Raw genomic sequence first — 27,885 nt, forward strand, 5'->3', positions numbered from 1 at the left:
CGCCGGGCCACGGCGGCGGCACAGCCCCGGCACCGGCACCGGCACCGGCCCCGCCGCGCCTGCGCCTCGCTCCGCTCCGCCCGCGGCCGCCCCGGCTCCCCGCGAGCGAGCGGCGACGCGCGGCTCTGGCCGGAGCGGCTGCCTGGCGTCCGGGCCAGCGCTGGGACCAGCGCAGAGGCCTTTTCCCAGGGGGGCTCGGGGAGGGACGGACGGAGCTCCCGCCCCGGCTCCGGAGAGGGCAGAGGTCCTGTCCCGCCTCTGGGAGACCCCGGCACACGCACCGGCAGCTCGGCCGGAGGGGATCCCCATCTCTCTCCGTATCTCTCTCCCCAACCCTCTCCCCGTCCTCTTGCCTTCAGCAGCTCCCACCGTCCTCCAGTCCAGCTGCTCCAGGACATTCTGTACATCTCCAAAATCTCCCTGGCGCCTCTCAGTTGCCCAGTTCTCCCCATCTCCCTCCTCCCTGAGGTACAAATGACAGTCCCGGGCAGCCACCCCGACACGGCCCCGGCCCAGTGGTTCATTTCTCGGCACTCCGAGATCTCCGCTCCAGTGGCAATGCCTGTTGCTGCCTGTGCCCCATTCCATGGAGACAGCCATCATCTGCAATCTCCGTGTCCATGGCCAAGGACCAAGGACAGGCCCTCAGCCTCTGTTTTCTACATCCCATCCGCAAAATGGGGATAAAAGCATTTTTCCAGCAGGCTTCGTAATTGCTTGTAAATCACTATAATGCCCTGGGCTGAGAGGTGCTAAGTACAAATAATGTAATTATTTCAAGCATATTTCATCAACTTAAAAGAAAGCAATACTATCTCTGCTTTAACCCCCCCCCCCCACTTTCACTGGATAAGAGCCTAATGACCAACTTCTCCCTGTAGAAGGGAAAGTGTACACTGACAGCGATGCGAGAGCCTGAATCCCATTCCACCTCCCGAGCTTCGGGATGACAACCCTTGCCCCTGGGCGCCAGCCTGGCCAGGAGATCCAGCTGTGGGCACAGCTGCCGGCGTGCCCTCCTGCAGGCGGGCGGGCACCGGCACGGGCACCGGTACCGAGCGGCAGGCGAGTGGCAGTCCCGGTCAGCCCTGCGCGACCCGGGGCAGCTGCCAGAGCTCTCTGTCTCCCGCTGCGCCCGTTTATTAGCACAGCCGGTGAGCGGCTTTCAGCCACGCTCAGGAGAGGAGAGGGAGGCATGGTGCCTTGCCGGCAGGGACGGCACCGTGCAGCCCTGCGGGGGCCTGGCACACATGTCCCCATGTCCCCGAGCCATCGGGCACCGTCCCATCCCGGGGCAAGGCAGCCTTTCCCCACCCTTGAAAAGGGCCCGGCTCCCTGGCAAAGGGAGAGTCACCGCTCCCATTGGAAAGGTGCCAAGAGGATGAGCAGGTGGACGGTGCCGAGCCCAGGCTGGGACAGAGGTGTAAAACGAGCCCCACTGTTCCTAGAGAGCTGCGTGGACACAGCCGGGGAAGGGCGGCCCCGCACGCTGCCCCCACAGCGCTGGAGCTGCTCCAGCAGCAGGAGCGTAGCTGGCACCCCGATTCCCCAGTGCATCATCTCCTGCCTGTAATTCACTGACGGAGGAAAATCTGAGCCTCCCAGACCCGGCCCGCAGTGGCACGGCAAGGTGTGCCTCTTGTGCCTCTGCATTTTGTCTGACAGGCTGTGGGTAGCTCTTAGACCTGGGGCGAGGAAACCGGTGCTGTGAACTCCTGTCTGCTCTCGGGGATAAATATAGACCTGTCTGCCCCTCTCACTACCCCTTTCACCTCAAAAGCGATTTCGCAATGTAACCCGGCCCTGCTGTGACTGACAAGCACACATTGACCGACACTTCTCGCCATCGGAAACCCCAGCGATTTGCTCATGTTTATTCACAGCTACTCGGTCTCCTGGGGGAACAGCCTGGCTTCCCCATGTAGGGCGTTGGCTGGCAGAGATGGGAGCTCAAATATGAGGCAGGATGCGGTGAGGGTGCTGCAAAGGGCACCAGATGCCAGAGGACTCAAGATAGGATCCTGCTGTGTTGAGCTTACCCCCGTTAGGAAAGCAAGTTATTTTTTGATCCACTCCTGAGCAGCAAGGTTCTGCAGGGTAGGGAGGGAAAGCAGCCTTGCTCCCCACAGTCTTGGCCCAGCTGCTGTTTTAGGGGGTGCTGTAGGGTCTGCGAGCAGGGCTGGGGAGGGGGCTCTGTCTGTCTGTGAGTCTCTCAGAGCCAGCACAACACAGCACCCACACCCACAGTGCTGCTGTGCTAACACTCACATTTTTTGTGTTTCCCACCCAAGAATGGCCAGCAACACCAGCACCAGTGGCATGGAGGGCCAGCTCAGGAGCCCCAGCCAGAAGGTGGTGAGTATTTTGGGGGCTACTAGCCTCATTTCAGAAGGTGAGGTGGGAGCTGCTGCAAGGACCTGCTTTGTGGCTGATAGATTTATAACTGCTTTAGGAAATACTGCTTTGTCTCTTGGGCAAAGCACTTTGTATGGGAGGGGGGGGAAGGCCATGTCAGGTCTGGCCAGTGGTGCTGGGTGGTGAGGGGGACTAGAAGGGACAGGAACACCTGGGCAGGGTGACCCTCTGCATACCTGGATTTCAGCAGGAGAAATCCAACTTTGAGAGCTGACCTGGTCTTTAGTGAGAATGGGGAAAAGCTCCTGGCCTCCCCTAGGACACCCACAACAGCCAGCACAGAATGATTTTGCCAGAGATGAGCCCCAGATTTGCTTCCCAAGCAGTCAGAGCAGGGCTGTCCAGCATCCCAACACAGCCTGCTGTGGCTCTGCCTTCTCCCTGCCCCACTGCACTCCTGTCCCAGCTCCTGCCACTCCTTCTGCCCCTCGTCCCTGTGCAAGGCATTGTTCCAAGACCACCTCTGTCCTGGGCTGCAAAGATAAACCACCTGTGCTTCATTCCAGACCTGACCTAGCTCCTGAGCTGAGAGACATCTGCCAGGGACCTGGTACTGGGATCATCCTGTCCTGCCCAGCTGCCCCACAGAGACCCACGGGGTGATCCTGGGGCTTCCTCAGCCTCCCTGGGCTGCCATGGAGCCCTCATGGCCTTTCCCAGCCAGCAGGACAGGACCCTTCACCAAATGAAGGGTCACACAGCATAGACCTAGAAACGTGTCTCCTTACAAAAGCCTCCTTCTGTTCCCAGGGTGAAGCCCCTTGACAGGGCAGGCTGTCCCCATATCCCCCCACAGCCCTGAGCATTGGCAGCAACTTCTGAGTGTGGGCTCTTGCTGCCTCCAGTAGAAGCTGGTGTGAGATTCAAAGGGCTTTCCCCAATGCAGCACCAAGCACCAGGGTGGGCTTCATCTGGGCAGTGTCCCCTGCTCTGGCAGCCTGAGGAAATGTTTCCAAAACATCTCCTGGTAGCTCTTTTATTTAATGGGGAGAATGGGAAGAAGAACACCTCCTCTTCCCCCTCTTAGTCAGTCACTTTTCCCCTTCTGCATGTCCTGGCAGGGTACAGCCCCACACTCCTGTCCCATGTCCCTGCTCTGGGGCTGCTGCTGACGGGCTCCAGCCCGGGCTCTGGGACTGTGCCAAAGGCTGCCTGGGCCCTGCAGGCAGCCAGGGGCATTTTCTGCCAGCAGGGCTCCCAGAGAGACCCGCCGGGGCTTTAGTCAGAGCCCATCAGGGCAGCCAGCTGGGTGGGGAGGGTTTACAACCCCCAGCTCTGCCCAGGCTCCCCTAGGGACACGTTCAGCCTTTGGAGACAGTATTCTCCCCCCATTCTCGCTGTGTTGCAATATTTGTGTGTCCGAGCAGAGTTCAATTTCTCCTCCCCAATTCAAAGGAGTTTCCAAGCAAGGCTTTCGCCAAGCTGTCGGCCACGTCCCGGCTCTCCCAGACCCGTGGGTCCTGGCTCCTGGAGGTGCCCGTGCCCGGTCCCGGGCGCAGACGCGCGGGGCGGTCCCGCAGAGCAGCGGCTGCGGCTCCGTGCCCGGGCGGGCTCAGCAGCCCCGGGAGCGGCCGCGGGTCCGGCCCGAGCGGCTGAGCCCCGCTGGCAGCAGCGTTTGAGCTGAAATGCCGGAGGTGACGAGGCCATCCCGGTGACAGCATCGCCTTTCTCCCCGGCGATGCCTGGCCCGGCTCTGCCCCGGGCTGAAAGCAAGGTCAGCACCTTCTCCCACCCGCCTGCGTTTGGAGACCTGCCCGGACCCAAGGGGAATTAAGGGCGGCTTCCGTGCCTCAAGTGGCTCTGGCCCAGGCACAGGATTTGTGTTCCTGAGTTCTGGACAAACAAGTTTTCACCCCTTAGGCAAAATACAAACTCTTGCAACCTGGGGAGATGCTTTTCCCTAGAACTCGGTGTAATTAAAAGAGTAACAACACAGGGATTTCTTCAAAGACTGAATTTTTGCTCACAAGCCAAGGAAAACAATCTGGTTGATCTCTTTAATACTGCTGCCTGCTATCATCTGTGGCAGCACAGAGAATGTGCACTTGAACTCAGAGATGTTGCAGAAGTGTGGGAACAGTCCCAGCCTTCCCAGACCACAGGTTTTCTCTGGTCATGTTCACACAGGTGGAAAAAGATGAGTTTCTGTAAGTGCCAGCACAAGGAGCCAGTGCCCAGTGTGACAGCAGTGACGTACATGTAATGGAAAAATGGATGCTGGGTTCTAAGTGATCTTAAGTTGGAACAGCCAAAACTGCCTCTCTTTAACTCAAGAGTGATGATGGGAAAATGGAAATTTGAAACATTTCCAGATATTAAGTGCTTTTGCATTTATTTTTGGCCAATGAGAAGTTCAGCTTGCCTGTGGGGGTTGTGTTCTGCAACTCTTCCAGGAAAATAAGCATGAGGAGAAGGTCCAGGATCCTGACAGAGAGAAGCACGAGCCCAAGGCAGACATGGGGAGCAAAACCTGGGCAGACCTGGCTGGGGAGATGAAGATATTCTTGTGGAACCCGGAGGAGAGAACATGCTTGGGGAGAACAGCCAAGAGTTGGGGTAGGTCCTTGCTCAAGCCCCACTTTTGGGGGTTGCTGCCTTTTCTGCTTCACAACAGATTCACTTGCCTGTGAATGTCCTTGATAGCTTGGACTGACCACCCCTGCCCATTTCTTTAGCGTTAATATTTCTAACTAGTACAATAAATAACCAGTGAGGAGGACAAGCAGAAAACCATGTAGAAGGTACCCTTGGTCTGGAGGTTAATGTTGAGGGAGGTATGAAAGCAGAGATTTCGGGCTGCCCAGACTGTGTCCCAGAAAGAAGTGTAGAGCCTGAGCAAGCTTGGGAGCTGCAGGTCAGTCTGCTGCAGCTGTGCACCCCTGCTGCCACCAGCACTCCTGCCCCTGCCTGTGTAAGTCAGGGACCCCTGGGACAGTGGCTTTGGTCTCATCAGGTTGGTGGGGGAAGAGTGCCCGGGCTGTGGCAGGTGTTCTGTGGAGGGTGCACACCCTGGGGCAGAGCAGCTCTCCCTGCCTGAAGGAGCCTGGCTCTAGAAAGGGAGGGGAAAGGAAGGGCTGGTCAGCACTGTCACCCCACGGCTTCCAGGTAGTGACAGGGTGCCCACAGCAGGACCCACAGTGCTGCCAGAGCCAGTGGACTGGGATGTGCCAGCTCTGATGGTTCTGAGTGCCCTGTCTACTTCACATCCATGTGCCCTTCAAAAATTATTGCTGAGTCTGGAGGTGCCTGGGTGGTTAAGGGCAGCCTGTGGGGTGAGTGCTGCTGGAGGCTTGGTCCAAAATCAAGGTGCCACAAGCACGCATGGTGCCACCCATCTTTGCAGCTCTGTTCTGCCAGCACCCAGGCCCCTTGGCAGAGTGAAAATCCCAGCCTGATCTAGACTCACCTGTACATCCATCAGTGTAAGGCTGTGAACTACCAGGGGCTGCTGCTGGGTGTTTGCAGCCCTTGGCTGGCACTGGCAATGCACCACAAGTGCCACAGCCCTCCCATGCCCCTGCCAAGAGCTCTGGGTCTTCTGCAAAGCCTGTGGTGGCAGCTGGGAGAACAAAGGAAGCAGCCCACCAGCACCAGAGGAGTCTGAAAACCTGCCAGCATGAGTCTGGGACAGACCTTGATCTTCATGTTTGCACTCCTGTGCCCTTGGCTGGCCTCAGAGGCAGACCAGTTTTTCTGCTTCTTTCCTGGATGGGAAGGCACAGACCAAAGTGTGGGAGCAGTAGGGTGAGTCCTTGGTGATGTAGGTTTGGTTTTCTGGAGGCTCCTCCAGGTCCTGAGAAGCTCCTTGTGAGAGGATGTGCTCAGTGTGGTGTGGATGTGACCCTGGCAGGATTTTGCTGGCAGTGCTAGCAGCACTGGAGTAGGTACAGCATCCTCCTGTCCCCTGGGGTCACTGTGCTTTGCTGTGACCCCCCTGTCCATGAACACACATGCCCTTGGTGCACACGTGTGTGTGCTCACTTGTCTCTACATGGGGGCAGGAGAAGCTACTGGAAAATCAAAATTTATTTTAAAGTGAGAGCACTTGGAGGTGAGTGGAGCTGAACTTTCCCACTCTCAGTTCATGGGTGGGGAGGAGGGAATTTGCCCAGCCTGGGGCTACTCCCCTGTGCTGGTTCTAAAGGTGTCCCCTGAAATGGGGGCCTCAGGGAACTAGCATTCAGCAGGAGACAGCTGGCCACAAGGTCATCACTGGAGGCCCCAGCCCCTGGGAAAGGCTGCACCCCCTCTCTGCTGGTGACAACAGTCCCTGCTGCACTGCAGGAAACATAAAAATGGGAGCAGTAGTGGGAAGATGTCCCAACAAGCACCAGCTCTGCTGCCAGGCTGGGGCAGAGGCACCATCCAGCATGGCTCTGGCAGGGCTGGACATTGTCCCTTCTGTGCCACCAGCACAGTGCTGGTCCCATCTGCCCCAGCTCAGCCCTCAGCAGGACACAGCCCCCAGCAGTTCCCAGCACGGTGGCCCTGGCAGAGGCACTGCAGGAGAGCACATCTGTGTTCCCAGGGCTCCCTCCAAGCTGCCGGAACGTTTCTCCTGGGAAATATTTGGGTTAGGGCTTCGCTTTGCTTTCTGAGCTGCTGGGTTTTATTCATAGGCTGTGGCCTCTTGAGACATCCTCAGCCATCAGCCTGGTCCAGAGGAAAAACAAACTCATTCCCTGAATGTCTGGGCCATGAAACAGCCAGTGGTGCTGCAGCCCTGAGCCATGCTGCCTGCTCAGTCCCAGCACCAGGGTCCCTCCTGTGCAGGGGGCAGGAATCAGGGCAGGAGCATCGCCCCACAGCCCCATCAGGAGTTTGGCTGAAGCCACGGGGTACCTTTGCATGTTACCATGCCAGGAGGGGGTGGGAAGGGCAGGAGGGAATGTTGGGTCCATCTGTTGGAGAGAGCTGAGGCAGGTGGACACACAGACCTGCTCCTGACACAGCTCTGGGAAGGGCCACGCAGCAAAAGGGACACAGAACCAAACAGCTGCTACCCCAGCACTGGAGCAGCTGGCAGTGCTGCAGCCACAAACAGCAGAGTGTGTGTGCAGGGCTGGGCTGCAAGCTCCCACCTCCACCACGGACTCTGAGCTGCAGAGGACGCCGTGCTGAGCACGTCTGTGCATCCCTGTGGGACACATCCCAGGGGATGTGCTCTGCTTGCCTTAACAGCAACATGCCTGTCTGTTTTGCAGGCTTGATCTTACTGTTTTACTTCATCTTCTACACGTGCCTGGCAGGAATGTTTGCCTTTTGCCTGTATGTGATGCTGCTCACGCTGAGCCCCTACACGCCCAGGTTCCGGGACCGTGTGTCCCCACCAGGTATGTACCCCAGCCAGATGGCACCTCTGCCCATCAGTGTCCTACCAAAATGGCATGGCTAGCACCTCAGGCAAAGCCCTGCTGGAGCTGTGGCCTCCTGCAGTCACCCAGCCCTCCCTAACACAGGGTGTTCTCACCTGAGGGCACTGGCAGAGCTGCAGGTTCTCTGCACAGGAGCAGACATCTTGAAAAGCCCCATATGAAGCATTCACCCTGACGATACTAATTGTTATTCTCAGTGCACTGTTTATTGTTATCATTATTCTCAAGGCAAACACCAAGTTTAGGCGTCGCCTATTTCACAGGTGATGCTGATGCATTTCAGCTGCTGGCTCTTTGTACCTCATGCCTTCAAAATAAAATGCAAATCAAGAGTTGCTTTTATGCATTATTATTTGGGGGAGTTCTGGCAAGAGAATGTTCAGAAAATCCTTTCCCTGTGTCAGACACAGCATTTTCCCCATGTTTTTGTGTTGGTGAGGAACAGAAGGGCCCCTTGCCCTGTTCTTGTCTGGAACTGCCCACACAGCTGGGAACAGAAGGGCCTGCAGCCACTCTGTGCAACAACCCCAATCACTAAACCACAACACTGCTGAGGCTCTCCCATGTTTCCTGGGATATTTTGATGTGTATGGTGTCCTCCAGGGGGGAAATGAAGGTGAAGGATCAGCAGGTTGAGGAGAGAGTTGATCTGTGAGCTGGTGCTGCCTCTCTCATGCCTGTGCCCAGCCCAAGCCCAGCCACAATGCACCAGCCCTGCAGCACACAGCCCAAGCCCATGGCTGCTGCACCTACATCTGCCTTACCAGGGTCTGTCTCCTTCTTCAGGAGTGATGATCAGACCATACTTGAATGGCTTCACCATTGCCTTCAATGTCTCCCAGCCCAGCACGTGGCAGCCCTACGTGGACAGCATGCACCACTTCCTAGCAGGTGAGCTCTTTGTCACTCTGGGAGCCATGCTGAGGGTGTTTTTATCCATGGATAGAAACATGCAGTGCAGGGGTCTCTTCCTGGGCACCTCATGAGGCACATCTGGAAAGGGAGGCTCACAAGGTCATGGGAGCTTTGCCTTTCCAGGTATGCCTTCCTAATGCCCTTGACATGTGGATGTTCTCTGAGAGTTTGGGTCTGTGCAGGTCTCAGGGGGTTTTAACAAGTCTGTTGTGTCACCGTCATATTTTCAGAAAAATTTCTTTGCCCAGGATTTTCTCCTGGGAATCTGAGAAGCCTCAGAGAAAAATGAAAACAATAACTATCTGATTTGCTTTTCCTGTGTTTTGCTGCTTTGGAATGTGTTTGGACATTGCTTACCAACAGGTTGTTGTTTCATTGGTTTCATGAAACCAATGTGAATTGTTTTTACTTAATGGCCAATCATGGCTAGCTGTGTCAGTCTCTAAAGAGAGAGTCATGAGCTCTTCATTATTCTCCTTTAGCCTTCTGTAAGTATCCTTTGTCTATTCTTTAGTACAGTTTAGTATAGTATTCTTTTATATAATATAGTATCTTAAAATAATAAATTAGCCTTCTAAGAACATGGAGTCAGATTCCTCATTCCTTCCTTCATTTGGGAACCCCACAAACACAACACTGTTGGTCTCCACCAGCTTATGATGACAAAGTTCAGGAGGAGAAGAATATCGAGTGTGTCCCAGGCCAGTACTTCATCCAAGGGGGCAGTGACAGTGAGGAGAAGAAGGCCTGCCAGTTCAAGCGCTCGCTGCTGCAGAACTGCTCTGGCATCCAGGACCCAACGTTTGGCTACTCCAAAGGCCAGCCCTGCATCCTGCTGAAGATGAACCGGGTACAGAGAAAGCTGCTTCTTTTCATTCCTTCCTTTAGGGCCTCCCAGTGTTATGAACAGCACACAGGAACTGAAACTCCTCCCCTTCTCAGAGAAAAAGGGAACTAGAATCCCCAAACCTGCAGGCCATATCTGCTAGAAAACATTGGGTCTTCTGCCAAGCCCTTCTTCATGAGGAACTGAGCTTTAGGGGAACACCCCAGACCCAGATGCTTTACAATGGGAGTTTTCTTAGAATTTAATTTAATTGACGTGTAATAGCATGGTGGTTCAGTGCTCACTGCTGGGAAAATAAGCATGGGGGGATGTGAACTGTGTGGGGAAGAAGCTGTGTGGGGTGTTATTCCAGGGGGTCTGGATCCTCTCTGTGTTCTCTGCTCTGTCCCTGCTCTCAGGCAGCAATCTGGCCCTCAGCCATGGGCAGGTTGCACGGTGTGGGGTGACGGACCCTGCTGCAGGGACACACAGCTCCTGTCCTGAGCAATGTGCTTGGCACCCAGAAAGGTTTAAGCTCTGGAGAAGGGAGGCAGCATGTGCTTGGCACTGCATTTCATACCAGCATGGATGTTTTTTGCTGTTGCAGATCATAGGCTACCGCCCTGGTGCCGGGGTCCCTGTGAGTGTGGAGTGCAAAGTGCAGGTACTGCTTTCCTCTGTGCCCTGCAGCATGCTGGGGACAAGGCCAAACATCTCCTCCTGAGGGACCTCAGCACAACTTGTCCTCGTATTAACCCCAAACACTCACAGAACCCAGAGCTGCCCACGTGTCTGGGCACAACTGGAGGCCAATCTGCTGACAGTGACAGAGGTCACCACTCTCCTGCTTCCCAATCCCCTCCCGCAGCCTCATGGGCACCACCAAGCTCAGCCCCTGGGGCAGCCTGTGGGCCTGGGTGCCAGCTCCCAGCTGGAGCCTGGAGCTCAGTGGCAACTCCTCATATCCATCTTCAGCTGCTCTGCAGCATGGTCAGTCCTGGGGGCACCCTGCAAGCCAACAGCAAAGGGGTGAAGGAAGGGTTCCCCCTACCCAGGCAGCTCCTGGGTCACACCCCTGGAGAGCAAAGGTGCAGCAGGGAATGAGCAGGCAGCAAACTGAGACCCTGCCCATGCCTCCACAGCTCCACTCTCCCCTGGCTGGAAGCAGGGCAGTGACTGCTCACAGCAAACATAGCACAGCTGAGCTCAGCAAGGGGCTGGCAAGGGACATTTGCTCTGAGACAAGCTCTGAGGGTAGCTGTATTTTGTGTCCCATGTCCTGTGTGTGTGTGTGTGTGCCTCTGGTTTTTTTTCTGATCACAGAAAGGCAATGAGAGTCACCTCAGGTCGGTGGATTTCTACCCTGGGAACGGGACATTTGACCTCATGTATTATCCCTACTATGGCAAGTTCACCCACGTGAGTGAGGGGCTGGCATCTCTTTCTGCTTCCTTGGGAATGGGAGGGCAGGAGCTGCTGAACAGGCTCCAGATGTGCAGTCAGGCTATTTTGGGCAGATGTGGGCAGGACAGAGGCCACAGGCTCTGGGATTACAGAGCTCTATTTCTGTCTCTGACAAACTGAGTGTAACAGTGTGTGAGTGTGTAACTGTGTGTGTAACTCTGTGTGTGTGTGAGTGTGTGTGAGTGTGTGTGGTTTTTAGTACAACAGAAATCATTTGTGAGTCCCATGGTCTGGTGCTGTCCTGGGCAATGACCCCAAGAGGCAATGTGCAGTGATCCATCGTGCTAAGGCACAGACACAGAAAGGCTCAGCATGCTGGAACCATGAACCATTTACAAATTATTTTACTGAACATAAAAGCCCTGCTTGCTTTTCTGCTCCCTCAAAAATGATGCTTAAATCTCCTTTCTCTCCAGGTCAACTACACCTCCCCACTGGTGGCTATGCACTTTACAGATGTGCAGAGGAATTACTTGGTCCCCATCCAGTGCAGCCTGAATGGGAAAGGAATTATCAACGACCTGAACAGCGACCGCTTCCTGGGCCGAATCATCTTCACACTCAGCATTGGGAAGTAGCTCCTGCCACCTCCAGGCACCTGGGATAAGTCAATCAGAGGCTTTTTCTTTTTTAAAGCAACAAGCCAGCATTTTTTTCTGCTAGGAAAAACAGGCACATGGAGATTATTGTTAATTTATTTTTGTTCATAGTTAGGAAACCAATGAGATACAATGGAGCGTTGATCCACATTCATCATCTTCTGATGAAAATCATTATTAGTAAAATCATTATTAGTAAAAATTAGAAGTTTTCCTCTGGGGAGAAAACCTGCAAAAGATTTCACTTTTGATTGAAAAGAAACATTGGTATCCAAATGCTATTTTCATAAGGTCTTTTATGAGTGATCCCTGTGGAATGCATCTTTCCTGGCTTTAAATTTTATTTTTTAGAATAGTTTTATATGCATTTCTCAGGCAAAAGCTAAAAAGGAGGTATTTTATTAGCACTATTCTTGTTAAAATAATAAACAGCAAAAATTCTGGATTATTCCTGCAATAACAGAGTGGAAAAGTGAAAATGGCAGCTCTCAAAGTGCTTTCTAGGATCTCCAGCCCCAGAAGCATCTTGACTGCAGCATTTTACACAACTTGTTGATCACACCCAAGGTGTTGAGTAAGGGCCACGGAAAATCGTTTGCCCTTGAACCCTTCCAGCTGTTCCTTTCTGAAGTGGGAAGATGAATTTCCCCCTCCCTCCTCCTCCAGTACTTCTCTCTGCCCCAGGAATCCTCACCCAGTTACTTGGACAAGGATGAGTGAGAGGAGCTGTCCTGTCACACTTCACAGGTTGGCAGTGCCTCCTGATCAGTGCCCAAAGCTCTCAGACCTGCTCTTCCCCATCCCAGAGAGGTCACAGCTGTAATGCTGCAGCAAAATGCAGGGAACTGCTCAGTCCTCTCACAGCTAAGGGGTCAGTGTTGGGGTGAGTGAAGGCATCAGTCTATCACCCCCAAAGGCTGATGAAACACAGAGTGCACTGCCCTGAGCAGCCTGAGCCTCCCTCAATGGGACAGACCAGCTGTTTGCTGGGAGCTGCAGAACACAGCAGCACAGGACACCTTGGGGTAAAGTACTACTGGGAAAGCACACTTACTAAAATTACTGCCTGAACAGGGGCATTATGGTATGTTTGTCCTACATCCATAGCCAAGGAACTTCACCTGCTGTCATTTCCTGATCTATATCAGTCTCTAAGAAGTGATTTTTTCTATTTAAAATAAAGTGACTAAGTAGAATTAACTCTTTGGTGGCATTCTTGAGACACTGGTGTTAAGAGATGCAGCTTGTGCTGCCAGTTAGGGACTGAATTTCCAAGCACGATGTAACAACATCCTGGAATTGTGAGTACTTGATAAACTTCCCCAGGCCAAAGAGTTCAGTACAATAAGACTCACTTTTCACCAAGCATCACAATCATCTGCCAAAAAGGATTTATTAAGAACTATTAAATACCTGAATCAGAGGTAGTTTAGGAACTAATTCTGCTCAGTTGTCATTATCCAAATGGCACTGATAGAACCAGGGCAACATATTCATTCTGCCTGCACAAATTATTTGCAAGGGCATCTTCTGACCAGCAGAAACTGGCTTCTGCCAAGGAGGATGCTGCTGGGGGAGTGGCTCTTCTTTTGACATCAGAAATAAGTTAGACCCAGAAGCATTTCTCTGTCTGCCAATTGCTTTAGCTCTTTTAAAGCATTTGTATTTGTGGGGTCTTGAAAGGAAACCAAACTGACTGTGACTCATGCTATCAAATTAACAGCCTTCACACTAGCACCAAGATAAAACTTTATTTAATATCTATTCCTTATCTGTCTGTTGGAGGGATTCTGATGGAAGAGGAGGTCCTTTAGCAGGTGCTGGACCCATGCTTTGACCAAATCAACAAAAAAAATCAACTGATTTGGATGTAAATGTGTGAATAGCTTAGAAGCAAAAGTTTCTGTTTCTCCACAAACATCCAGATCCAAGCACATTGACAATCCCTCTGGAAAAGCTCTCAGAAATGGCATTCATGTCTACTTACACCGAAACAAAGCTTAATAAACACGATAATTAACTTTATTTTCCATACACATATTCTGCTGTCAGCATATTTGTACAGTCATTTTAAGATCTGGAAAATTGTACACACCACTCTTCATGCTGCAACAACCTTAAAGTGCTGGATCAATTTTTGACTTCTGTTGAAGCTCAAAATAATAATTTCTATGTATATACAATATATATATATGTATGTGTTAGCATCTAGGAAATGACCACATTTCACTAAGATAGCCTAGCAAAAGTGAATTAAATACTTCAGTCTGCAATCTCAGCATGAAATCATAGCTGTGATCCATCTGCTGGTGGCAGAGAAGCACCACACTGACAAGTGGGCGTACTCCTAAAATGCCACCTGAAATAATTCCATTTAACACTGGCAGGGAAATCAAGTATTGCAAGAGCAAAGGTACAATACAGGAGACCAAGACAACCAAACCCAAAGCACACAGTCCAACTCAGCAGCATTGAATTACATTCCTTAAAGAAAAATAATTAAAAAAAAAGGACAACTTGTTCCAGGAGCCCATTTGTACTATGGAATCCCTTTTGTCAGAATCAGGTAAAGTGTATCTTTGGTCATGGTGAGGACAAGAATAATTGAATACACAGGTATTTCTCAAATATCAGAACTAACTCTCTGGAAAACTCCTTTCCCTGAATACACAGCTATTGTGAGTTACTTAAACATCAGTGCTGACTGTCACCTTTGTGTATGTGAATTACTGAAGGTGCTTCCCCCACAACATGGATACAGGGTCAATGCACAAAGAGATTAAATATTGAAGCAGCTCTAGTAAACACTTGCTGCAGAGGACAAAACTTTGTGTGCCCCCTGGGTTTATTGGCTGCAAAAGGCTTTTACCAAGATGGACCAAAAAGGTTTGAAGAGCAAGAGGCTTCTTTCATTCCATCAACATGAACCCAATGGGAATGAAGCAGAACACGACCACGAATGACTAAATTCGATTTTGGTAAGTTTAGATATGGAACATAGAATTGCAAAGGTATGGCAGTAATAACAAAGAAAGCATCTTCAAAGCATCTTATTCCTTTGGAAGTCACTTTCTTAACTATACATATATTCATTTCTGCTTTATGATCAGCATTCCTCATGCTAGAAATTTTGTTCTCTTACACTAAGACAGCAGTAATGAGGTTAAAAGCAGATTAATTCTATCAAACCTGAAAGGTTTCATACCTCCACTTGCTTTCAGAGATCACAGCTTTTCACTGATGCCCTGTTAACCTATGCAAGCTGTCCAAAGGAACTGCAGGAATCTCTGAGCAACCTGTGTTCTCAGTCAGCCTGAGTGCTCTCAAAATACTTTTGGTCCTCACATGGACCAACGCTGTGTAGTTTCTTTTATGTTCAGAATCAAAGCTGAGAGAAACTGCAGCCAGTGAAATTCCAGCCTCCCACTCTCACTTCACAATTAAGCTCAGAACAAGAGGAAAATGCAGTTCAACAAAACAGCACAGGAGACATTTCCTTCAGCAGACTGTTGCCTTTTCTGAGTAGCCAAAGTTCTCCACACCTGAACCTCATCTTGACAAATTAGACACCAGGGTAGTGCCAAGCTGTTCAACCTACATTAGCAGTTAGCTTCTCCACATGATGTTAAACAAATTAATTCACTAGAAGAATCAGATGTTCTTCTCACATTATGTCAGGGTATTAGTGAGATCAGGTACTACTTTTACATTCTAGAAGGAATAGGAAATTCAGGCTGATTCACAAGAACAGCCATATGCCAAGCTCCCAACAGAAGTCTGTTGAAAGCTAGGTATTCATTTTCCCACTGCATGTACAGTCCCTTTTGACACAGCATTCACACTTTTAATTATAGTTTTAGCTGTAGCATTAACCAAGACAAGCTGTAGGCATCTAGAAATTTTCTTGTACAAAAAGATTAAACGACAGAAAGTTTTGTAGACGTCTTCTTTACTAAAGATAATCACATTTCCCACAGGGACACACCAACTCTGCTCAATTCTCTGGTCCTCAGAACACTTACTTACTCCAAAGTCATACAGCAGCTTCTGCAACTCATCTTCAGACTCATGGCATGTTATTCTGTCATGAAGTGATTGTTATTCTGCCATGAAGTGATTTGAACTTCTTTAAATAAAGAAACCTTGAATTAATTTGTTTTTCTTTCTTTTTTTTTTTTTTTTAAGGAGCAGGCCAGGAAGTCTGGGAAAGGGAAAAGAACAGGGAAGGTGGGCAACAGAGATGGAATGAAGAGATTATACAGACTGATAGCCAGTACGACTTTTCCTTCTTCCAATGATGTAAAATATAAAGACAAGAATGATAAGGAATCCAAGTGCCACGCCCACTGCGATGGGAATAAGAAAGTTCAGGTCAGAATCAGCAATGCATTCTTCAGCTGCAGAAAGAGGAAAAAGAAAAAAAAAAAAAAAGCAAGGGAGAATTAATTAGTAAGAGAAATCAAGCATTAGAAACCAAAGAAAGCAAGGAGCAAACAGGCATTTTTGAGAAATTACATTGTATTAGATACAATAATACACGTAAAGTAAAATAAGTATTGAGTAAAGAATTGATGGATAGATTGATTTCTTTAAACACATTTACTCCACAGATCCTTAATATTGGTAATATACTTCTTCTGATTTGTACATTTAATTTCAGCTTCCTCTAGCAAGCAGAGGATAGATTAGAAATGCGAGGACAAACCAGCAGTCTGAGCATGCATTAGCTGATCACACCTCAGAGATAGCAGCAATAAAGCAACAAAAACCCCACATTGATGTAGTACTGCCTTGTCCAGGGGTCTTCCCAACCCTTGAGTCACCAGCACTTCTCTGGGTTCTAGACATGAAGGCACAAGGGACAACCCAAGGAACAAGCAGAAACTTACTAAGAACTGCAAGAGACAGCCAAGATAAATGTGCCTCCGGGCACTGCATGGAAAACACTGAAAGACTCTGTTGGGGTGGGTAACTTTATTTTTCATGCAAAAGGGTTATTAGTTTCAGCTGAGAACTACACAGACCTCATTGAAATCCACATCAGAGGGGAAAATGAAAGAGACATCTGTAACACTATAGTGGTTTTTAACACACAGCTTATAAAACATGAGGAGCTCCTTGCTGGTACAAACACTCATCAATGATTAGCAAACCACACCGGGAGCTGGTTTCAAACTCGGGGGCAGGGCTTGGCATCACAAGCTGTTTGCAAGGAGAGCAGAGCTCCACCTGCCTGTGCCAGGAGAGGTGTGGTGAGGCAGGGGGCCATGCCTGGGCTCTCCAGCACTGAACAGTGCCTGCCCTTAGATGCATTCCATCAGGCAGCACTCTTGGTAAAACTATTTTGAGTTTTTAATTAGGACAGAGCATCACACACACAGTCAATGCCTCCTCAAAAGTTGGCTACTGTTTTTCACCGAATCAGCATTAATTATGCGAAATGTATTGTCTTGCTTTAGCTTATGACAGTCCAGCACACACTTGCCATGGCCCCTCCCTGAAATACTATACAAAGCCTTTGACTAAGAGCAAGGAGAACAACACCTGGAGGCTCAACAGCTGAAAATACTGAACACAGATTATCTGAATGCACCTACTGCCAAGTAGAGCAACACCTGGAAGGAAAAAAAAAACCAAGGGTAAAGGAACTATGCACCTTACACAGCTATTTAAAAAAAATTCTGATTGAGAAAATATTTAAACATCTTAAAGAGAGACATACATTTGATATTTAGTCACCCTGTTCACTAAATACTAACACAGACAATTTGCTAGATGCTGGGTAACGGGTCACTAAACACTGACACTAAATATGATTAGATTTGCTAAGGATGAAGGTGCCCAGCAGGCAATGACAGAAATTCCCTCTCTTCTCCAAAGGAAGGAGATGGCTGCAGTGCACATCACACTGTGGCACTGTTACAGGCAATTCCCAGGGTGAAAAAGGGGTTAAAGTTTCATACCAGGAACACTCCATCCTTGCTGGCACACATCTATCCAGGCATGGCTACTGTACAGTGGTTAGAAGCTTCAGAGGTGTCTTCAAGTGCAGAATTGGAAACTAGAGCCCAACACACAGCAGGGCCAGCAGGAACAGCTTTTTCGACTGACATGGCTGAATGCGTCTCCATTCAAAAAAGTCAAATTTTTGGCCAAAAATTTTTTTAGCCCCAGTATAAAAGCTGCCTTCCCTTTTAATTCCAATCATAAGATTCAACCAACAGCCCCAAAGTTTGTGTTTTATTAACATATGCTAAGGAAGAGAGAACACTGTGGTCAATGAAAAAAAATTTAAAAACCAAGGAAAAGCCAAAAAAAAAACCAAAAACAAGGAACAAATGACCAAAGAAAACACCCCTTCCAAAACCCAAACCCCATTATTCACTGGCTAGAAATTGTACTTTTGAGGACTATTAGCATGACATCTTTAACCTAAAATATCAGAAACCTTGACATTAGAATACAATATTTAGTAAACTGTGTATAAGGTAATACCAACCACACTCTATAATAGATTATACATGTTAATATTCCACATCCACAGGTGTTAAATACATCCACAATTTAAATGCTCTTTCCACAGACCAGAACAAAACCAACTATGTAACAGAATCTCAGATACAGACTGATTAGAGTTCACCTTACTCATTGAGTTTATTTTCTTTAAAAAAAGACAATACAAGACGTCTGTTTTCAAATCAGTTAAAAAATGTGAACAAGTTTCCTTAAGAAATAGAACAATCTTTATTTTTTAGAGCACAGGATAAACAGATTGACAATTCCCTATGGAGCAATACATACAGGAAAATTAGTGGTTTTATAACAACAGGAAGTCAGGTGAAACTGATGTTTTTTGAACCAGTTACCTGCACATCAGTCTAGGAGTACTTAAAACTCTGAGCCTACTTACAGGTTTTTGCAATGGTATTTCTAGTGCTTATTTTAGGAGGCAGTTTGCATGAATCTTCTATTTTATCACTTGGAAACTGTGTACAAAACTTCAAAAATTTGCAAGGTCAGAAGAATAATGTGATGATTACTCCTTAACAGAGATGCATGTTTAACTGGTGCCACTGAACATCACTCACAAAAAAAAAAAAAAAAAAAAAAAAAAAGCTAAAAAAATCTATATGAACTTCTGCATTTGAGGATATATTAATATGAAAGTCATTAGATCCATTTTTTAAAATTAAAATGGTAAGTCTTGAAGCTTGTTTCATGATTAAACTTATAGCAGTTCCCCACTTTCATTAAAATGCATTTCAGTAACTGATGCAAAATTCAAGCTGTAGACTACAAGCTATAGTAAGCATTATCCACCCATACATGCTTCCTTGGCTAGTGTCAAGAGTAAACTGTCTTTACAAAAAAAAAAACCAAAAAACAAACCAAACCATTACTGAAAGAAGTGTATTTTATGACTTGTATACAAACATGCCACAGACATCTCTACAACCCTAGAGAACACTAATAAAACACTAGAGCAGCTTTGATGCAGGCTAAACTCATTCTAAATGGGGAGACAATGTTATGTTCATTAAATAACTAGCTTAGGCAGCTCATGTTATGACATATGCAAAAAAGCCACAATTATCTAAAAGTCTAAAAGACTTTTATTTTTCCCATGCAGTAAGAATATGCACAAGGAGCCCAGAGCAAAGTTGTGCATCAAGAGTTAGTCTCTACAGAGCTGCAGTTAAAGAACAGTCCAGTTGCACTGCACTTTTTTAACCTACTTATTCTTTTCATACAGCAAGGAAAAACAGGTGTTGAGGGTCCATCTCAGACTTGTTTGGCTTTTGCATTCTTAACATTAATAAATGCTACACCGCAAACAACCCAACACAAACATTCAACATTCAGAGTGCCAATGGCGGGCAGTTACAATGTGAACTTTGACTGGCAGAGAACCATTCAAGATGAAGATTTAAAAACAGCTCAAGCTGCAACAACAGATACTGGCTCATTAAATAAAAGCATCTTTAAACAAGGTCATTCAAAGCAACAAGACAGACCAGTTCTGTGCAGGGTATGGTATGAAGTTAAGTGCACTTTAAAGTTCTGGAATATTTAGAAAGGTTATTCCCTTTAAACTGATGCCAGCAAAAGAAAGCTTGCATTAATTTAGCAGAAGTCTGCCTTAGGTGAGTATTTTAGATGATTGCCAAGGTACAATAAAGAATTCAGTGCCTAACAGGTTTTTTTTGAAAGCATCTGGAAACGGCACTGAAGTCTTCCCATATATTCACCATTTGGCAAATTACCCATTTTGTTTGTACAGCCATGGTATAGGAATGATTCCTGAAATTACACCAAGGCAGGAGTAAATTACTGAAATCCTAACAAAGGCAAGTAAGTTACTGCTGCCACTTCCAGAGATCACTTAATCACCAGCCTGAAGTTCAATCCTATGGAAAACGAAGTTGCTATTGGGCATTAGACAATCCTTGTTAAATACTATACAAGTCAGAGTGACTAATGCTGCCAGCTTAACCCACAATTACAACAACAACTAAGGAACGCAGAGGAGAGAAGCAAGTACAAATTCTATGCTATTCTGGGAGATGCCCAATGCACATCAGTTCAGAACGTGTTATTGTTTCAGGCTAGTATTTGTAAAAAGCAGAAATAAATCTTAAATGCTTTAGGACTTTTGCAAGATAAAATCCTTAGCCTAGCAATTAATCCAGGATTTGACATCTTCAAAACAGCTATGAAACCCACGTGGTCTTCTTAGGGCAGGAAAACAAAGTGTAATTCTGCTTCATCTGAGATAAACATTCTCCCTTTGTTTCTCAACTCCAATTAGCAGTGGCTAGTAATTACTCCTAAGTTTTGGGTCTTTTTTGGACTTCAGAACTTGCACTTGCTTTGTTTAAAGTGAAATCATAACAGGAATCACACTTAGATTCACAAAGTTTGATATCCAGCATAGCTTTTTCTTCTGCCAATTATGTAAGCAACCACTATAATGGCAATCAAGACAGCAAGTGCAGCACCAACTACAATTGGGATTAGAATGCTGTCATCATCCAGCGAACACTCCTGGGCTGTAGGTGAGAAAAAGGTTGCAATAAGGAATAAATAAAGTCAGAACACTTGCCAAGTGTGGTATAAAAATCTGTTTTCCTTAATATGAAGGTGTTAAAAAATCAACTATTATTTAAACTATGAGAGAAAGAAGTGCAGAGGTCTCATCAATACATTTAGCATATTTAAGCATTTTAATTAAGTTAAGCATTGATAACCTAGAGCAAGTTAAGGGTGTACAAGTTTTCCTGTGCACAAGATCTGCACCAGGCAAGGGAGCAGCCATTCTTCTACATTCACAAACCAGGCTTATCTATTTCATACTTAAAGCAAGTCTGGTTGATACTTTCACTCATTAAGGATAAAAAGTGACCTAGATTTGGTATCAAGAATCTATCCAGAACAAAGACACGTTACACAGATAAAATAACTATAATTAGAAAAAATCTAGCTGCAACTTTAACTACTGTGTGAAATGGATCCCTAACTCTTTAGAAAGACTAAACTGTTTACCCTACACACATCTGGAGTTACCTTACTTCTGTCTAAAAACAGAACTTTTCAACCTATGTGTCTATAGATAAGTCTAGTCCAATAAGACTGTGCTGCAAGTATTAGCATTAAGCACAAAGACCAGTTTGCACTAAATATTAAGAGGTAATTTAAGACATTTCAGTTTTCTCCAGACAAGATCAAGATAATGCAGCAAACAAACATTTCAGAATCTCTTTTGTTCTGGATACTCAAGACTGCCTCTGAAGGAAGCCCCTGACAGTTCATTCTTCCCCTATTCCTATTCCTTAGACTGACAGGTAAAAAGAAACAAAACACCTAACAGTACTCCCAAAGTCCACCTCTGCAAAAGTTCTGTCCAATTCTCTTACATATCTGAGCTACACATGTTGAAAGTCAAGATGTTATCAAGTAACTTCTAATGTATTCTGCACAGCAACCCTTAAGTCCCTATTCAGTGTCTCCAGTTCATTCAAGTTTTGTGAAGAAGAGCCACACTCTTAGCAGACATTTTTTAAGTGAGGGCAAAGCTTTGCTTGAACTTGAATGTCACTCTCAGAACTTCTCTTCATTCCATGTATATCTAAACATATTTTAAAAAATTGGAACAAGAGCTTCTGAGATTAAGTGCTTGTACCTAATGCTGGTGCTTTTTAGCAAGTGAGAATTTAGCAAGCATATCACTAAAAACAAAACCATAACTCTTACCTGTAGCAAACTTATTTGCTTCCACAAGGAATGGCTGAATCCATAGATTAAAAGTATGTACTTGAACATTTTCATTAATCTGAAGGGTTTGCTCTTTTCGGCACATGTAAGAGCTACCAAGGAAAGCATCCCACTTGCTCAAGTTGTTGTTATCAGCACTTGAAATGACTAAACAAAGAAGGAAAAAAAAAAGAAAGGGAATTTACATGTTAATTTAAAATGCAAGACAGCTGCTAATACAGTAAGACTGAGTAGCTGAATCTAGAGGGGCCAACACTTCAAAACTGACTAGTCTGAAAAACAAAGTAGTGCAAAGCGGGATTGATCAGCTTAGAAATCAAAACCTGAAGTTATTACCGTAACCTCTCTTTCATATGTACATGACATCAGGCTTCCCTTATACCGCCACTTGTCTCAGTGCTGCAAAGTTTCAAGTGTTTTAGCTTTAATGCTCTTTAATTGATGTAGCTATGACAAGCAATTTAAAAAACAAAAAAAAAGAGAAAACATATGTTTATTGGGAAAAAAGTATACTTTAGCTTCTGAAGGACTGGCCTTTTTTTAGTGAGAGTTAAGTACAAGTGGTTGGAAGATACAGCAGCATTTTCAAACAAAGAAGGCAACAGCTGGTTTAGGAAAAAAGCTTCAAAGCTGGTACAATTAGATTTCACACCACCACCAAAATTACATTACTGAAAAGAAACCCTCTTAATTTACAGTGACTCCAATTAGCAGGAGTTTCAGGAATAGTAGAATGGTCCTACACTGTTTAAAAAAACTCTTACAGCCATTTCTGCTTATTATTTTTGTTCATACCAACTGCTAGACATAAGTAGGAGCTAACAGTAAGCATGAACAACACTGAAAAAAAGCCAGAATTATTTGATGCAGACACTGAATAAAGTATTACCCTTGTTTAAGGCAGATACTGTTTCTTACCAGAACCATTCAGATGGTTGAGCAGAGTAACATTCACCTCCCGCAGATAAAATTTCTGTACACTTGCACTTGTATTTTTCTGTTCAAGAAACAAGAACCAAGTGTCAGTGTGCAATTTTGCATTTGTAACTTTAAGAATACATGCTTTACAAAAGTCAACACATTTACCAGTTTTACATTTTCTACCACTTTAACCCAGTTCTCCATTTGTCTTGAGGCACTCAGCTGGCCAGTTCCACTTCCCGTATGGGAACAGCTGACCACCAGCAAGCAAGAGGAGGATTTTACTCAAAGTATCAAAAGTGATCCCCATGCATGCTGTTAAATGATAAATTTAAAATAAAAGTTACTTACAATAGCAAATGTGAAACCAATCAGTGTGCTATTTCCATCATTCAATTTCAGAGTGGCTGTCGTGTTACCACAGGCACCATCTGCGACAGTTGTCTTTGGATTGATGTTGATCAGAAGAGGCTGAAATACAGACAAAGCACATCAAAGACATTCAGCTGCCTTTGGAATACATTGTCTCAGTCAGGAACAGTCTTGGGTTAGAAGAGCTTGTCATAAATACGACAGCAGGAGGAGCTGAGCTTAGCTGCTACGGAACCAAGGCTGTTTGAGTTAAATTTACATGCTGGCAATACTGAAACAAACAAATTCCTTGAGAAGCGTTACTTTGTTCCCAAACACAACAGGCTACCCTCTGAGGGGAAGGACAAAATCTCCAGGGAACAACAGCCATAACAGTTAAGAAAGTTCCAGACTTTTAATCATGTTAGAAGTATTCCCAATAAAAAATCCTGTTGAATCAATGTAAGTATTTTGAAGACATGTATTATGCAACAAAACTATTCTGATGTCAGAGAGGTGTTACATACAATACTTAGAAGCAGTTCTGGACAGCCAGCAGTGTACAAAACAATACTCTGCCTTCAGATTTCACACCAAGTAACTACAGCAACTTTTACTCTCCAAAAGAAAAAAGAAGCACCTTGTCTTGGGAAACATTCAGTTGCAGCCCCACAGTTGCCAGGAAACACGTTTTATTTCCACTTTTAAGAGAATAGTTTCCCGTGTCTGGATTCTCCACAGGTTTGGGAACAGTTGTTGGAGCAGGAGATAAAGTAGTGGTAGATGCAGTAGTGACATTGGCAATAGTAGGTGGAACAGTAGGTGCAGAAGTAGGTGTATCAGCAGGACATCTAGTCTCTGAAAAGACATTTTAATCACCATTTCATTACTGAAATTTTATTGTAGTCTTATTACTGAGACAAAGTACAGTTGCCACTTATTCTCAGAAATCCTCTAACACAGTTTTAAATCCACACTCAGTACCACTTGCCTCTGACACATGGAAGCAAAACACAGAAAGGCAGTTAAGTTGTTTTAAAAGTATGACATGTATTTGCTGTCAACCAAGTGACCCTATTAGGCTACATGCAGCACCATGCTGTGCTCGTCTCTTTCCTGAGCGATAAGATAACAGGCTCTGGACTACTCAAATACAACAGCAGAGGCCACCACTGGAAGTGGAAGGCAGTCAGCTAAAACCCCTCAAACTCAAATGATTTACTCAGCAACAGTGGCTCTGAAGTGCTTATTTTTAATACCCCAATTACTGGAACACACACTTGAGAAGAACCCCACCTTGGCACACAAACAATCGACAGTAGAGCACACTACTAAATCCGTTTTCCTAAGCTATTTTTCCAGGAACAAGGAAAGAAGTACTAGAGGATATTTACATGGATATTATTAAGCACAACACATCTTAGAATTGGTGGATTTTTTATTATGGAACTTTGCTCCCTGCACTAAAGTGCAACACAAAAAAGCTCTTTCACAAACTGAAATTCTCACCTTTTTTACTGACTGTGCCATTCTGAACAAAAGCCTGCAGAGTAACATTCCAGAAAATCTGTGTTGTATTTTTTTCTTCAATAACTAAGGAATTGTGACACACGAAGACAGTATTCAGCTGAACTGGATGTGCAGGATCCTTCATAAGAACAGTAACTGGTCCTACAAATAAGCACAAATGTTTTAATGTCTTATGAACTACAAGAACTTAGAGGTAGTGTTACATTTTATATAATTTCATAAGACAAAGACTAAGCAATAATTAAGTTTAACAATCTCAAGCTCTCTTGAATGTTCTCTCTGTATGTCCTGACCTGAAGTGCTAGGTAATGCAGGAGTAACTAAGCTTACAGAACTAGACAAGCCATCAGAAAGGTGAACCCTTTTACTTAAGTTTGTAAGGAGAAAATAATTCTATTATTAGTAGGCATTAGTACATAGACAGCTTAACACTGTATTGCTTGGCAAGGTAGAAGACCAAGCAGTGCCCACTAAAATTAATCTTCCATGTGCCTGCTGTCTACCTCACTGATCAAAGCAGTTTATCCTTCCCCTTCCACTCACAGGAATTACACATTCAGTGAAGCCATTTGGCCTGCATTGTTACCCAGCAGGCAGGTACAAGGAACAGCAGTTAGCAGCACGTGGTACAGAACTCATTACATTCATTACTAACTCCTGGATTCCTCATTACTTTGAAGAAGCCAAGCCAGGTCAGGTACATAAGGTCTGACACTTCAGGCTGAGATTGCTTTGCAAGTCAGATTCTGCACTGAATGTTACCTTTTCTTTTAGCATCAGGGAATACAGCTGTGTCATTGGTGTTGTAGGTCAGTGTGATGAAGTCTCCCTGGTAAGTTTCATTGGTTTTTGTGATGTTAATGCTCCAAGAATGACCTTCTCCAAACTGCACTGCCACAACTGCAGCCTGTGTGTCATTGCCACAGACGCTTCCATTGTGTGTCACGCTCGATGACAAATTCAGGGTTGTGGTTTTCTAGAAGAAAAGGGGAATTTAAAATGCATTCACATGCACCTCTTCCCCATGACAACATTATAAACTTGCTGGAGTTAGCTGAAACCTTGCACAAGATAAGTGATATTATTTTAGGTTATTTTGGAAAATTATGATAAAGGGTCCCTGACACCTGCCTGAGAAAGGAGCAGTATCAGATTCGAGTACAAAAGTACAACTCTAACCTGGCTGTAAATCTTTATCATGTTGAGCTGCAATTACATTTACTGCTTGGGTTAAGAACATAACTACACTGATACTGGTTAGACTTGCTGAGTTTTGTGTACATCATTTAAGACTGAGAACTTATTCTTTACTTCATAAGGATTACATAGGAATATTCTTTTCAACCAATTTAGTAAAAAAAAACTAAGAAATCAAACACCCTAGGTAAAAGAGCTTAAACTTTAATCCAGGTCAAAATCCAGTTCTCAGCAAGAGTTACTCCCAAATACTTACATAATCACCATTGTTTGATTCATATGTTATCAAGAACCTCATCATCCAATTTGCATACAGGCATGTAGCATTAGAAGCATCCTTTATATCTACTTCAACTGCATAGGACTGGAAAAAACCTGTAAGATATTATTATCAGCTATTAAGACATTGCTTTTTCTTCATTTTCTAGAACCACTTAAGAGGACAGCTTTACATCAGGACCATATTCAATTTTACCAGACAGTGAAAGAATAGCTAGATTTCTAAAAAGTATCAAAATTAGGAAGCACACTACAAAACTGTCAAAGCTGGCAAAAACTGAGAGAATGTTTTATATTTTATAGTCTGTTTACCTGACACAAACTAATATTCTCAAAGCATTGACTGCCCAACACTGGACACTTTTAAGATTTGGCTGTACCGGGTGTTGGGCCATCTCGTCTAGACCGTGTCTTTGCCAAGAAAGGCTGGACCAGCAGATCCTTGAGGTCCCTTCCAACCTAGAATTCTGACTCTCTGAAATAAGCATCAGCTTTCTGGTGACAAAGTGGGTAAACCAAAGGGCATGAACATAGCACTTAAACAACGCGCTGCTTGCAGACCAGGGTCTATTATTTTTATTATTTTATGTGTTGTATCAGTGATTACGACTCAAGCTGACCCCCAAGAGATGGGATCGGCATTGCCTTCATTGTGCTTCCACGATTCCCAGCTGAAGAAACACGGGCGTTAAATTCCCTCTGCCTTTTAAGAGAACTTTTCCCAGCTGTTGTATTCCCGACGCGGTGTCTCCCGGCACAGACGCTGCCGTGCCCGCGGCCCCACGCCGAGAAGCGCTGACAGAACGGCCGGGCCGGGCCGCGAGGGTGGGCCCACGGTCCCGGCTGCCAGGCCCCGGCCCTAGGCGGAAGCACCCCGCGGTTCCCGGCCTCCCTGGCACGGCGCGGGGCCTTGGCCCCGTCGCTGTCCCGTCCCCTCCCCTCCCGTAGGTGGCAGCGCGGGGGGGGGGGGGCAGCGGCGGCGCCTCCGCCCCGGCGCCGCCCCCTGAAGGCGCCGCGGGGCCGAGGCGGCCCCGGAACCCCCCCCCGGGACCCCCGGTGCCCGCGCGCCGCGTCACGTGCGTGACGGGGCGGGGAGCGGCACGAGCCCGCGGGGACACCCGACACCCACTCCCCTCCCCCGGCCCCGGCGCTGCCCCGCTCACCAGAGACGCCGAGCAGCAGCAGCGGCAGGAGGAGGCGGCCGCGGGAGGAGGCGGCGGAGCGGCGCGGGCCCATGGCGGCGGTGCTGCTGCTACTGCCGGCGGCGGGGACACCGGGGCACGGCGAGCGGCCAGGGCGAGCGGGCGCGACAAAAACCTCGCTAGCGGTCATGTGAGGGGCGGGGCGGGGCCGCCCGCGCGCCGCCAATCGCCGCTCGGCGCCGCCGCTCGATTCCGTGGATCGCGGACGGGCCGCTCGTCGCGCGCCGCCTCGGGCGGGCGGGTCGGGTCTGGTCCGGTCCTGTCCGCTCCTGTCCCAGTCCCTGCCCGGCAGCGGCGACAACAGCGGCGACCGGACCGGGTCTGAGCCGCGGTGGTGGCCTCTGCAGGGGCAAGGTAGCGGCGGCTTGTTCTGGCCCTCGGCAGTGTTTGCGGTGTGCCCTGGCGCTGCTCCAGTCTGGGAAGGGGTACCTTACAAGAGGTGCACATCCAGGGAAGTTTAATATAGAGGCTTTCACTGAGAAAAAAATAAAGCTATTGCCCATGTTTGCAATAAATACAAAGCTCTCGGTGTCCCCGGG

At 47.0% G+C, this 27,885-nt stretch overlaps 2 protein-coding genes across 4 annotated transcripts; one reads left to right on the forward strand and one right to left on the reverse strand.

Annotated features, from left to right (window-relative positions):
* The first annotated feature begins 2,245 nt into the window (after nt 1–2,245).
* Nucleotides 2,246–11,576, forward strand: ATP1B4 (ATPase Na+/K+ transporting family member beta 4). Of its 2 annotated transcripts, none has more exons than XM_018914359.3 (8): nt 2,246–2,355; nt 4,809–4,971; nt 7,620–7,748; nt 8,577–8,681; nt 9,359–9,555; nt 10,139–10,195; nt 10,855–10,950; nt 11,412–11,576. In XM_018914359.3, exons 1-8 carry the CDS (start codon nt 2,293–2,295, stop codon nt 11,571–11,573), a joined length of 972 nt encoding a protein of 323 aa, XP_018769904.1. In that variant the 5' UTR covers nt 2,246–2,292; the 3' UTR covers nt 11,574–11,576. The 2 variants fall into 2 exon arrangements, with proteins under 2 accessions (XP_018769904.1, XP_018769905.1); XM_018914360.3 differs by lacking the exon at nt 2,246–2,355 and adding an exon at nt 4,049–4,129.
* A 98-nt stretch (nt 11,577–11,674) lies between these two features.
* LAMP2 (lysosomal associated membrane protein 2) lies at nt 11,675–27,839 on the reverse strand. 2 transcript variants are annotated; one of them, XM_030228795.2, is made up of 9 exons: nt 27,308–27,839; nt 26,122–26,240; nt 25,431–25,644; nt 24,648–24,809; nt 23,779–23,996; nt 23,139–23,258; nt 22,785–22,863; nt 21,846–22,013; nt 11,675–15,991 (listed from the first exon to the last, which is right to left on the reverse strand). In XM_030228795.2, the coding sequence occupies exons 1-9, from the start codon at nt 27,474–27,476 to the stop codon at nt 15,849–15,851; spliced, it is 1,392 nt and encodes a 463-aa protein (XP_030084655.1). In that variant the 5' UTR covers nt 27,477–27,839; the 3' UTR covers nt 11,675–15,848. The 2 variants fall into 2 exon arrangements, with proteins under 2 accessions (XP_030084655.1, XP_030084656.1); XM_030228796.2 differs by lacking the exon at nt 11,675–15,991 and adding an exon at nt 18,224–20,644 and having other exon boundaries at nt 27,308–27,818.
* Between the last annotated feature and the right edge of the window lie 46 nt (nt 27,840–27,885).

This window comes from Serinus canaria, chromosome 4A, assembly GCF_022539315.1.
Source record: "Serinus canaria isolate serCan28SL12 chromosome 4A, serCan2020, whole genome shotgun sequence".
NCBI lineage: Eukaryota > Metazoa > Chordata > Aves > Passeriformes > Fringillidae > Serinus > Serinus canaria.

Excerpts from the sequence above, each read along its gene's own strand:
- ATP1B4 (XM_018914359.3), top strand. The coding sequence starts at position 2,293 with ATGGCCAGCAACACCAGCACCAGTGGCATGGAGGGCCAGCTCAGGAGC. Across the intron at positions 7,749-8,576 it reads GGACCGTGTGTCCCCACCAG|GAGTGATGATCAGACCATAC; the intron begins GTATGTACCCCA and ends CTCCTTCTTCAG. Across the intron at positions 8,682-9,358 it reads CATGCACCACTTCCTAGCAG|CTTATGATGACAAAGTTCAG; the intron begins GTGAGCTCTTTG and ends GGTCTCCACCAG.
- LAMP2 (XM_030228795.2), bottom strand. The coding sequence starts at position 27,476 with ATGACCGCTAGCGAGGTTTTTGTCGCGCCCGCTCGCCCTGGCCGCTCG. Across the intron at positions 22,014-22,784 it reads CAACCATCTGAATGGTTCTG|TCATTTCAAGTGCTGATAAC; the intron begins GTAAGAAACAGT and ends TTCTTTGTTTAG. Across the intron at positions 15,992-21,845 it reads AGCAAATAAGTTTGCTACAG|CTGAAGAATGCATTGCTGAT; the intron begins GTAAGAGTTATG and ends CTCTTTCTGCAG.